General features: G+C 37.7%; 1 protein-coding gene across 4 annotated transcripts; it reads left to right on the top strand.

Moving 5' to 3' along the window:
- The first annotated feature begins 729 nt into the window (after nucleotides 1-729).
- Nucleotides 730-12158, top strand: LOC115689192 (protein transport Sec1a-like). 4 transcript variants are annotated; one of them, XM_056317603.1, is made up of 23 exons: nucleotides 730-827; nucleotides 870-1015; nucleotides 1216-1274; nucleotides 1803-1884; nucleotides 2192-2270; nucleotides 3308-3358; nucleotides 3488-3584; nucleotides 3669-3701; nucleotides 4271-4399; nucleotides 5315-5494; nucleotides 5567-5650; nucleotides 5737-5835; nucleotides 5928-6004; nucleotides 6577-6673; nucleotides 6939-7064; nucleotides 7175-7270; nucleotides 8824-8940; nucleotides 9054-9131; nucleotides 10229-10452; nucleotides 10767-10857; nucleotides 10976-11065; nucleotides 11486-11584; nucleotides 11684-12158. In XM_056317603.1, exons 2-22 carry the CDS (start codon nucleotides 943-945, stop codon nucleotides 11540-11542), a joined length of 2019 nt encoding a protein of 672 aa, XP_056173578.1. In that variant the 5' UTR covers nucleotides 730-827; nucleotides 870-942; the 3' UTR covers nucleotides 11543-11584; nucleotides 11684-12158. The 4 variants fall into 4 exon arrangements, with proteins under 4 accessions (XP_056173578.1, XP_056173579.1, XP_056173581.1 ...); XM_056317606.1 differs by lacking the exon at nucleotides 730-827 and adding an exon at nucleotides 1418-1586 and having other exon boundaries at nucleotides 935-1015; XM_056317605.1 differs by lacking the exon at nucleotides 730-827 and adding an exon at nucleotides 1376-1586 and having other exon boundaries at nucleotides 943-1015; nucleotides 1216-1284.
- The last annotated feature ends 181 nt before the right edge of the window (nucleotides 12159-12339 follow it).

The raw sequence follows: 12339 nt of genomic DNA on the forward strand, positions 1-12339 counted from the left end.
GGAGCAGTCCAACATGCCTCGGAGATTGTACACTGCATACACTCAGACTTATGGGAGCCCTTTTCAAGTTCCGTATAGGGAGGTGCCGGGTATATATTGTGCTTTATTAATGACGTTTTGAGGAAAGTCTGGATTTGTCTTCTTACACACAAAAGCGAGGTGTTTGGTCCATTCAAGCCGTGAGAGGTGATGATTGAAAAGCAAGTAGAAAGGAAGATTATGTGCCGGAGAAAGTAAACGGTTGAAATTTTCTTCTCGTGAGTTTGGCCAGCTTAGCATAAAGGAAGGCATAGCCGCATAGCCGAACACCGCACTGTTAAACTAAAATCCCTTATCACATCACCTCTATAATCAAGGTCCGCGAGAAACTACGAAGATAATTTATAACGGAGGAAAGGCAGGGCATGATTTGATCTGTTTTCGGAAATAGATTTAAATTTTTCCACGATAAAGAAACGTTACTTAAAATCAGAATCGACATTACGGTACGACATGATAATTCGTTTGCATTTTTTTTATTTATTATTATTTCGTCTTTTGTTGAGCAATTTATTTTTTTTTAGCATGGGGCATTTTGTGAGATTTATAATCGAAAATTTGAGGTAATTTTCCCTCATCACATGGACAGGTGCCCCATTTTATTTTCCCTTTCTTTATTATTACTCTTTCTTATTATTTTTAATTTAAAAACTTGTTTATTTTAAGGCGGAATCGCCGATCTATATGTTCCTCCTCGTTCGAAAAAGGCGAGCGAAACTCGCGCGTCTCGGCCATAACGGCCAACACCTCCTCCTCCGTCTCCTCCTCCATCGCTCTCCTCTGCAGAGCTCTCTCTCTCTCTCTCTCTCTCTCTCTCTCTCTCTCTCTCTCTCTCTCTCTCTCTCTCTCCATCCGTTGTCGCCGTTGGATGTGCGGGCTCCGAGCTCGCGGCGCACGCCGGCGATGTCCTTCTCCGATTCCGACCTCTCCTCTCACGGCGGAGATTACAAGACCTTCGGCCAGATCAGCCGCGACCGTGAGCTCTCTCTCTCTCTCTCTCTCTTCATCGGTAGGATAGGACGAAATCGAGCGGAAGAACTCGGGAAGATTTTTCGATCGCCTCTTGTGTTCGAGCTGTATTCTGGCCGATGTTTCCGAATCAGTGGCTCATTTGCGTTTGGAATTTTTAAGCATCGCTGTTTGGTTTTTTTTTTTTTTTTTTGCGTACGTTTTTAGGTCTGCTCAATGAAATGCTCGGGACTGCGAAAACAGGGGATTCGAAATCGACTTGGAAGGTACGTTAATGTAGAAGTTTGTTATACAGATCGATGCCAGCCATTTCCATGTAAATCAGGTTTTTTTTTTTGGTCGAAGCATGTAAATCTGGTTGATCGAGTGTTTTTTTGTATGGATTTGGCGACTTGACTATGGTCCTTAGCGCTTAAGTAGGAAGGAAATGCCTGGAATGCATGAGCATTGAAAGATCCTGCCAAATCAAGGGGAGAGAGAAAGCTGTGAAGACCACAACTTTCATAGACTCAAAATTCATGCTTATGCGTGTAGAGAATTAGCAATTGTTTTTTCGGGATTTAGATCGCAGTAGCCAAGTTTGTTACTGACCATTTTCTGATGAATTGTTGTCTCGGATCGGTCGTTACGCTGCCAATTAGATTCCTCTAAAAATTAATTACTTGCTTCCCGTCTCTCGGCCTTGATCAATGTGCTTCACGCCTTTTCTGTTTTATCGCTATAAAACTGCTTGGTGTTCCGAAGTTCTTCCTTTTTGTGGATTATTTTTGTCAACTTCGAGCGACCTTTTACAGGTGCTCATCATGGACAAAGTTACACTCAAAGTGATGTCATCTTCATGTAAAATGGCGGACATCACAGATCAAGGCGTTTCCTGTAAGCACAAAGCGAAATATCGCTTGCTTTACTTTCTCAGTGCTTTACTCTCCAATTACACCTTTTGCTTTTTTTTCGGATGGTGCACATTGGCCTGAATTAGGTAAATGAGAGTCCAAGACATCAACTTTTCTCCACAACTGTAATTGATTTTGACCAGAATGCTAAAGATGGAGTCAATGGCTGTTTTTTTTTTTTTTTTTGTCAGAGTCAATGGCTGTTTAAAGTACATGTATTTCCTCCTGTCAACAATTATTAGTGCCTCCATCACAATTTATTAAAGTGTGCAAATTCCGGCTTCCTCCAGTGGTGGAAGATCTCTTTCGCAGAAGACAACCGTTGCCATCCATGGATGCTATTTACTTCGTCCAGCCATCAAAAGAGAAGTAATTTCTCCTTTTTTTGGCTTATAAATTCCGTCCATCCATCATAACATGCAGATGCATTGCTTGAAGTGCGAACGAATGTGCTGTTATATCTACATCATTTTCGATTATCCTCTCTTAGGATTGTGCCTTTGTGAATTCTACTATTGATCTCTACTTGATGAGAAGTTCATGAAAAATACGTGACAGATTAGGATGAACTGATGCCCCACTCTTTAAAGAGCTTAGCATTTCACTTTACATCCAGGAAATTATCTGCCCCTTCAAAGGGACTGGAGACATGTTCAAATTGTTTCAGCTAAAACATGAATCTTCTTATCTGGCTGTTAACCTGTCATAATCCGAAATCTTGAAGCTTGTCGCGACTGACCTAGTTATATTCTGAAATTCTAACAATTACTGTCTCAACTGTCAATTTGTATATTTTTGACACAATGAGATCTTGGTTTGTGCACTGATGTTTACTAACTGGTGAGTGAAATAATCACAATTTGATCACTATTCACTAGTCTTTAGCTTTAGTTATGTTCATTAACGCCAGAAGATTATCCACCCTATGCAACTTGAAATCTTACGTGTACCTTCAGTATGGTGAAAATAAAAATAGTTCTCTATATATCGTTTATTTCTAATTCATTAGGAATCAAGTGTCAATTTGCCATTATTTACAATGTAGTCCAATTTAAAGGTTTAGGGAGACTACGTATATTTACAGCCTAGACAAGTGGCAAAAGCCCAGAATATTTGTAGATGGGAACGGCATGTATATGCGGTCCAGACAAGCCCTGTAAAAAATTAAGCAATGTAGGATATTTTAGCAAATATCTAACATAAAATTTTTAATTTAGCATTGTCATTGAGACCTTTCAAGCTTTTGTGGTGTTTCAATCAATGGTGACTTCAACCGTGTAATTGTAACTTTACCCTTATATCTGGTAGAGCCCTTGTTTTTCTTATCTTTCCCTTTCCCGGTCATTTGTTATATTGCTCATCAGGTTGAGTACCACTTTTTTAACATTATCTTTTGCTAGCTGCAGTGTAATTATGTTCTTGTCAGACATGTCTGGAAGGGTGCCCCTCTATAAGAAGTACGTGACCATTTCCTTTCCATGTTAAATACTGCCTTAATAAAATATTATCCTCTTTTTAACCCTAAAGCTGGAAACTCAGCCTAGCCATATTCTTATTATTCCGTAATGCCTTTCCCTTTCTTTCAGGGCATATCTGTTTTTCAGTTCACCTGTCCCTAAGGAGTTGATTAATCACATAAAGTGTGATACTAGTGTGCTTCCAAGAATAGGTGCATTGAGAGAGGTATTTTATGTTACCACTACAGAGAGCACTTGCTATGTATAACACATCTATGTATAATTTATTGGTTTGGTCATGAATCTGCAGGTGAACTTGGAGTACTTTCCCATAGACAGTCAGGTACCTAATGTCTTACATCTTTTGGTTCCTTTCAAACGTATTGGTGATATCTTAGGTATATCGATCACTTTTCAAATGTAGGATGCTTTGTTTTCTTCGATCCTATACATTTTTGCTTTTTACCAGAAAGTATTGTCAAGGATTTGTTTTGAGTATCAACATTTCTTTTTAACAGCCAGTCCATCTTCAATTGTCATCAGTGATCTGGCTTGATTTTTTTTTATTTCCCTCGTCCTTTTTTGTTGATTGATGATGCTAAGAAAATTTCCATGAATTTTGATCTTGTTTGAAGTACATGTAAAGTAACTACTGGTTGCATTATCCTCTCTGTCTTTTTTTTCTTTCATTATGCAAGATTTTGATGCTCTCTTCTATTGTTTTTTATTGACTTGACACAATGGATATTCCCTATCAATTGTCTAGTCTTTCTCTTGCACAGTGTCGTCATCATTTTCGGAAATCGACATCATAATACTATTCCCCAGGCTGCTACATATATTGCAGTCCTTTGTCCATGCTACTGGAGATCCTGTTGACATTGTTTTTCTCCTCCTATGTGAAATGAGCAGGGTTTTGTCACAGATCATGAAAGAGCACTAGAAGAATTGTTTGGGCACAATGTTGAGAATTCACGGACATTTGATGCTTGTTTAAACACAATGGCGACTCGAATATCTACAGTCTTTGCTTCTTTAAATGTAAGATATAAACTATGTTATGTCCAGACAGTTATTGTCTAGCAACCGTGGCGTGATCATCGCATTTTAGCTTCTATCTTCAGTTTGGGTTTCTGCCTTTCAGTTAATAAGAAAATAATATTACAGAGATCACAAGGAGAATAAGAAGAAGAATCAAGATAGGGCCTCCATTTTATCATTACCACCTGTCACGGAGATTAAGCAATTCCCAAATATTCTGCTTCTAGACCCATAAACTTTTGCATCTAAAGTTCTGCTCAGGATTTTACCGACTTATTATTGTGCTTTCGGTTTTTGAAGTTTGAGCAACGAAAATTCTCTATGGTCCTTTAGCAAAAAATAAACTTTTAAATCTACATTTTTCTCAAAGAGATCACAAGTTTGTTCTGGTGTTTCTGGTTATCCAGAACCAAATGATTTTACCAACTTATTATTGCGCTTTTGGTTTTTGAAGTTTGAGCAATGAAAATTCTCCATGGTCCTTTAGCAAAAAATAAACTTTTAAATCTAAATTTTTCTCAAAGAGATCACAAGTTTGTTCTGGTGTTTCTGGTTTTCCTGAACCAAATGATCCTCACGTGATCAATCATGGGCTCGTCTGTATCAAAAGGAATTTGCATATTGCTAGAAACTGCCTTTTAATCAAAATGAATTTTCTTTGGTTGTTTGGGCCTAATATAGGTTGTGCTTGCCTTCTCAGTAGTTAGGAGTCACTATTATGCTTAAAGATGGAGATGTCAATTTTGAGAGTCATATAATTCATGACAGCTGTTTGTTAAGAGACACAACGAGCATTATGCTGAAAGAGCAGGAATAGCTAGTCTTGTTTTGAACTACCTTTGTGATGCATGACAATAAATTGTTCGGAGAGGAATTCACATTTTCTTTAAAATTTTGTTTCATTTGTCTGTTCAGGAGCTACCAAATGTTTGGTATCATGCTGGTAAAGCAAAAGATTCACCACAAGCTCGTGATTTAGTTCCTTCAAAGCTTGCCACTGCCATTTCAAGCTGTCTCATGAAATACAAATCCATTCCCAATTTTCCACAGAAGGAAACATGTGACTTGCTCATCCTGAATAGATCTGTTGATCTGGTACTTTCTCTACAATAGTTGGCTACTTGTTTCTTTCTTCTTTTTCTTTAATCAGATATGAGCCAATTTCAGATTGCTCCTGTCATACATGAATGGACTTATGATGCTATGTGCCACGATTTACTAGATATGGATGGGAACAAATATGTGTACGAGGTACTTGTTGCTCATCTTGACAAATTGTTTTATCTGATGTCACTTCCAACTAATTTTACATTTGGAAAACATAACATATACTTCAGGTTCCTAGCCAAAGTGGAGGTCAACCTGAAAAGAAGGAGGCCCTTCTTGAGAATCAAGATCCAATCTGGCTAGAGCTCCGCCATTCGCACATAGCAGATGTATGCCTATACATTTCTTTGCTGGGCATACGCATCGCTTCATCGAATCCATTTCTAATCACCAATGCAAATCCAATAATGAATCTTATCAGGCTAGTGAAAGATTACATGAGAAGATGACAAACTTTGTAAACAAGAATAAAGCTGCACAAGCCCAAAGGAGCTCAAGGTTGGTTTCCATATCCTTTTTTTAAGCTCAAACACCCCCTTTAATTGCATTCTCAGGTATCGAGTTTTTCCTTTATTCTTTTATTTATTGTTTATGGTTTTTACAGCGTAGCATTATGATTTGCTCCTATTGCTTGTATGGAACATTTTCCAAGGGATGATGATAACTATGTCAGTGGAAAAGTCTTTAATTGCTGTTCTATCATCAAAAATTATTTTTTACCTGGTTACCTGGTATATATTATTGTATAATCACCAATGTGGCACTAACACAGCATCAGCATTTGGTCTTGGAAACATAGAAGTAACGAGATTGCAGCTTACATATCATATCATACTACTGCTCTTAGTTTTTAACGGTGATATTGCTGCTGAGTTATAACCTACTTTGATGAGGGGAAAAAAGTACATTCCAATATTTCCATGGCTTAATTCAGTTTCAATGTGGCCAAATAAATTGTAAAGTTTTACTTGTTTTATCACTAGAAACTGTGATAGAAATAGAAGTAAGAGAGGTGTCTGAAAGGATTCCAGCTGCATGGACTTCTTATACTAAGACTCATCTTTATGCAGAGATGGGAGTGAGTTGACTACACGAGATCTGCAGAAAATTGTTCAAGCACTTCCTCAATATGGCGAACAAGTTGACAAGCTTTCCCTCCATGTAGAGGTTTGTTTATATTCACTTCTAGAGAAATAATGGAAGCGTTGTAGTGTAGTTTTTTGGGAGAGTGCGTTGACCATTTCTTTTGGTTTTTGCAATTATACAGCCGTTAGATCTCAGTCTTTTACCCTTTTTCTCTGAATAGATCTCTTATGTCATGATTTTGCTGATATAGCTTCTATGCTCTTGCATTTCTGATGGGGCGGCCTTTGCACGGATCATTTCTGGTTTTGATTTTGTGCTGATTACGTTTGTAACTGTCATTATATAGATTGCTGGGAAAATCAACAAAATTATCAGGGAAATAGGTTTAAGGGAACTTGGGCAATTGGAGCAGGATCTTGTATTTGGAGATGCTGGTGCGAAGGATGTTATCAGTTTTCTGAGGACAAAGCAGGTTATTTCATGCTAACCTTAATTAGATGGATTTTTTTGTGGCTTAGTGCTTATGCGTAACATGTCATTTGTGTATTTTCTTTCTTTGAGAAGCTTTTGTTAAATATGCAGGATGCAACTCCAGAAAATAAATTGCGTTTGATGATGATATTTGCAACTGTATATCCTGAGAGGTTTGAGGGTGATAAAGCTTCAAAGCTTATGCAGGTGATTGGAACCCAAAGTTCTATTAACCTTTTATTATCTCAACCTTTGCAGGAAATCCAAAGAAGGGAAACCTTCGATTTAATACCATGCTTGACAACTGCTTTTCTTAAATGCTTAAGCTATCAAGAAACAAGATATGAAGACAAATAGCAACATCGCTTCTAACAAGGCATTACCTTAGAAGGGAAGTATAAAAGAGAATCTAGCAATATGTATTCGATGCGTAGCCTCCTCTAGATTTGTTTTCCCAACCTTGGATGATTACTTCACATAGACAAGAGAATATTTATTACGCAGATTTGGATACGGTAATACCAATGGGAGAAGGATTTCTTCAGCCACGGGTGTTTAGCTTTATGGAGTTGTTTGATGATCCCATTTTGCAAGAGTGGTCTTTCTGAATAGATCCTGATTGTGGAGAGAGAAGTTATTCACAAGCTGCTAACTTCCATGTAGATACTTGTGACTGGTTGTATGATCCCAGATCCCTTTACTTAATTCTTCATCTACCTTGTTACTATGGAAAGGATGGGCTTCATTTAGTCATCCCAGAGCTTATTTTCTGCTGAGATTGTGTTTCTGTTTCTAAATTTCTCGTGTATGGAGGACTTTCTGAGGTTGTGCAAAACATCGCAATTTCAAAACAGCAACTATATTGTAAAATATTATCATTGACTCATTGTTCATTTTTGGCAGTTGGTTCTGGTAATTTTGAAAACAATTGGCCATTGTCTTTTTTGTTTCATGTTTTCCTACTCATCTTCAATCCTATAGTTTACCTAATTTAAATAGATTTTTTTTTAACGCAAATCTATGGGAAGGACGTAGGAATAAACATTTCTTTTACAGCTAGGATCTTGATCCTTTGGTGATAAGTCAGTGCTCTTTATTCCTTTGCTGGTTAGGGGAAATGTTCTGTCAGATTTGTTAGTTTCACCTTATTGGGAAAAATATCATCCTTGATGCATGAAGTTCTCTTATCAGAAATGTGAGATGATGAGGATAAGACAAAACAAATAATGCAGATGTTTGGTGCCCAGTAACTTGAACGGTATTAGTTTACTAGTAACGTCGTTGACTGGATCAATGACATTTCACAAATGATACCTAGACTATATTACATCTTATGCAGTAAGGCACACACCCTACATGGTTTCTCAACTGTGATTGATTATTTCCACTGTGTCTTTAACTGAGTAAGACCGTACAAGTATTTTTTTTTGGTCGAAACATGGAATTATTTGATTAGGTGATAATGATCATTTGTACAGAAAGCTCTATGCAACATTTTTGGCATTCAAAAACTTATTTATTTCAAAGAGAATTTCTGATACTCCAGTGTCATCATCTTCTGTTTTCCCTTGCTTTAGATGATACTCTTAATTATTCTTCTGCATCAACTTTATTTTTACCATTATTTGATTTTAATGATTGTTGTAGTGTTTTTGTAGTCTTCGCCTCTATTTATCTTTAAGAGCTGCAGAAAATCAAAAAGGCTCAAACAAACTGTTCTGCAGTGACTAATCAAAAATTGCTTTTGTTCATGAAATCAGTTGGCTAAATTATCGCCTGTGGATATGAAGGTCATTAGTAACATGAAATTGCTTGTTGGATCCTCCGAAAGTAAAAGCTCGAGCGGCAGTTTTTCACTCAAATTTGATGGCCAAAAGGTAATCACTTAAAATGTTGAGACACTTCTGGTTAAATTATCTAGAACTTTACTTTATCACAGCAGAGCAACTAAACAAGTTCCAAGTTTTGATGAACATCTTTTGATAAATAGACCAAAAATGCAGCAAGAAAGGACCGAACTGGTGAGGAGGAGACATGGCAACTTTCACGATTTTACCCCATGATAGAGGTATGGCCAGAATATCAAGAAGTCTTAGGTTGTTAGGATCATAGATTATCTTCTACTGTACCAGATTATTGTTGACATTATCTATTGTGTTATAAATATTTCTAGAGTAAGTCACCGTGCTTCCTGCCCAACTCTGGTGGAGTATTGTTGACAATGCTAGCTCTCTAAGGCACATTAAATTGCTGATATAGTATACCTGGTTGAGATTGGTTTTAGTATAATTCATTCAGCTTGATACCTAGCATTGGAACATTACATAGCACTTTTTTATGGAAGGATAGAAACACCCTTCTTGTGAATCTACATGACTAGAAGCTTGATCTTGATCCCGGTCCTTAATTATCTTAATCTCAAGATAAACCTAACAGCTATGGAGACCACATTAGATTATATATCAGCACTTTTAGGGTAGATATCTGGTATACATTTGGTACCGTTGACAGGGGTTGCTGTTTCTATCGATATAACATGAGTACTCGAGGACAAATGCCAGATGGCAGCATAAAATTGGGAGACAGATAATTGCAACATCAGAAAATTGAGAAACTATTGTGTGAAATTTACGTATGTATGTGTTCATACAGCAAGCTAATTCTACTATAAAATCTGTGTGTATGGGAGATAGTAACATGGATGACTAAAGGACAGCATCGACCAAACTTTTGAAGAGAACAAGCATTGAGGTAAAAAACATGCATTTCTTCTCTCTCTCTCTCTCTCTCTCTCTCTCTCTCTCTCTCTCTCTCTCTCTCTCTCTCTCTCTCTCATGCACGTGCACATACATGCGTCTGTGTGCAGTCCCATTCACACATAAGACTGCAGAAAAATTTGAGTGGGTGGAAAAGTGAGATGCTTTGAAGATCATTTGGTTTCTGTTAATGCCCGTTTCACCTGTACTTTTTCCTTCCAAACATGAATGGGGCGAAAAGAGGCCATTATGTGAAGAAAGACAATGGCAAGAGCGTCTTTTTCCAACATCAAATTCTTAGATTATACATTTCTTTCATTGTAATTCTATGCCCAATTGTTTATTTGCTACGGCTTCTCCAGAAAAGGAATAAGAAAAATTGCTTTATCTGATATTATCTATGCTTCAGGAGCTTGTCGAGAACCTAAGCAAAGGTGAATTACCAAAGCGTGAGTATGCTTGTATGAACGATCCACAAGCTAATCAAGGGGTCCCTAGTAGTAACACTAAATCAGTACGAAAAAGTCAAGCTCCTGCTCCGCAGGCAGAAAAGAAGGCTCCTGCTCAGTCAATGAGATCCAGACGCACTGCCACATGGGCACGATCTCAACATTCTGATGATGGATATTCAAGGTTGTCTCACCTCTTTATTTGCATATGGATAGGGTTTTCTTCTGTTCAGTCAAGCACTCATTTGACAAGCACGAGACGATAAGTATATAAGCTGCAGATGTATATTATTATGTTAAACCAGTTGTAGCTATATCTTCACTCCAGTCTCCAGGTATTGTCCGAGACATGCTGAAATGCAAAGGAAACCTCGTAGTTCATTTAACATCCTACACGACAAAGCAACTTTTTTTGGATTTTGAAATTTTTTTGTTTGGTCAAAGACTTTGAATTTGATGTATATCGGTATTGTAACCATCTCTTTTACTTCTCTGCAGTGACTCAGTCTTGAAGCATGCTTCTTCAGATTTCAGGAAGATGGGGCAACGCATTTTTGTGTTTATCATAGGTGGGGCAACTCGATCTGAGGTAAATTTTCATTCCGACATGATTTTCATTTGGGGTTTCAATGCAAATCTTTGCTGGGGGAATGGTCTGCCAGTAAGTGGTTTATTATCTTATGAGCTTTTGATGGTCAAATTTTCAGCTAAGAGCTTGTCATAAGCTAACTACAAAACTAAGGAGGGAAGTCATCTTAGGTTCTACTAGTCTTGATGATCCCCCGCAGTATCTGACGGTAATATTATCTGCTTCTCTTTTTATTATCGAACCATTTTCAGACATTTGTGACATGGCAATTTCCTTCATGCTTTTCTTGTAGAGAATACATCCACAGAAAAATCTGAAAATGCAATGCGAAGTTCTAATTCTTCGTGACTAGTGTGGAATCAGATGAAAACTTCTTAAGCTCATCATAAGTTCTCTCAAAGTTGTCATCTGATAAGCAGTGCTTATAATTTGATTGATCCACCATAAGAACTTTGAAAGATATAGGATGATGAAGACAACTATTGTTTTGAGGACAGCGGCTTGTGCGTGATGGTAGTTTTAGCAGATCCAGATATGAAGTTTCGGATGAATATTAAGAGCAAAAATGTTTAGTTATTAATCAGTCTGAAAAGCCTATGCTGCTTCTCATGATGTCTTGGTCTTACAGAAACTGAAGCTACTATCTGAAAGTGATCTCTCATTAGAAGGTGTCAGAATCATGTAATGTTGAATCCTGACATTAGTCCTTTCTTGTTCATGCCAGCAGGTTGGTAATTCTTAATGATTTGCTTCACTTGTTCAGACATGTGTTAGTGTTTCGAAAATGAGGTCTCGTGAATTACGTGCTCCATTTTTTTCTGTCCAGCCTGTAAAAGACATTAGGTACAGTTCGCAAGGAATCAAAACTCGGGGATCGATGCAGCTAGGCTTCATCTGGGATGTGACTGAATATGGTTGGATGCAAGTATGACGATCATGCCATCCTTTCTGATTGGAAAATAACCCTTTCCTCAATGGATCCGGTGAAGTTGTTTTCACCAACTGAGAGTTGATCGACTCATCGTACGCATTGAAGAGCACATAAGATCAGGTCGTCATGCATCTTGTTGTGGGTTATATTTAGTCCATCAGATGCTGCATACCGAACTCACTTAGGGTTTAAGCCAAAATCAATCAGCAGAAGTTTATCATTAGCGTCGGGAATGTTGCCTCTACCATTTTGCTTATGAAGTCTCACGCAAGCCGACCATATTTCTCCGAAACTGTTCCCTCATCTGAAGTGTATGAGGATGTATATACCGGATTCACTAAACCTATAACATTATTCTGACCATTTTTAACATAGGCTTTGCATGATATAATTGCCATTGCAGGTTCTTTGGCAGTGGCCAGTACTTGATCATGCCTAAGCGGTCCTCCTTTGATACATGATAGCTTGAAAGCGTGCTTCAAATTTTCAAGCAATTTATCGTCGTGAATATGTTTATTAGGGACGGAAAAGCAATACCGCAATCCAATGCT

The sequence above is a fragment of the Syzygium oleosum genome, unplaced genomic scaffold (assembly GCF_021117445.2).
Source record: "Syzygium oleosum isolate NSW1041296 unplaced genomic scaffold, Sole_v2.1 Sole_v2.14, whole genome shotgun sequence".
Lineage (NCBI taxonomy): Eukaryota > Viridiplantae > Streptophyta > Magnoliopsida > Myrtales > Myrtaceae > Syzygium > Syzygium oleosum.

Coding starts and splice junctions, on each gene's coding strand:
- LOC115689192 (XM_056317603.1), top strand. CDS start 943: ATGTCCTTCTCCGATTCCGACCTCTCCTCTCACGGCGGAGATTACAAG. Junction 3,585..3,668: donor GAATAGGTGCATTGAGAGAG/GTATTTTATGTT, acceptor ATGAATCTGCAG/GTGAACTTGGAGTACTTTCC. Junction 6,674..6,938: donor AGCTTTCCCTCCATGTAGAG/GTTTGTTTATAT, acceptor GTCATTATATAG/ATTGCTGGGAAAATCAACAA.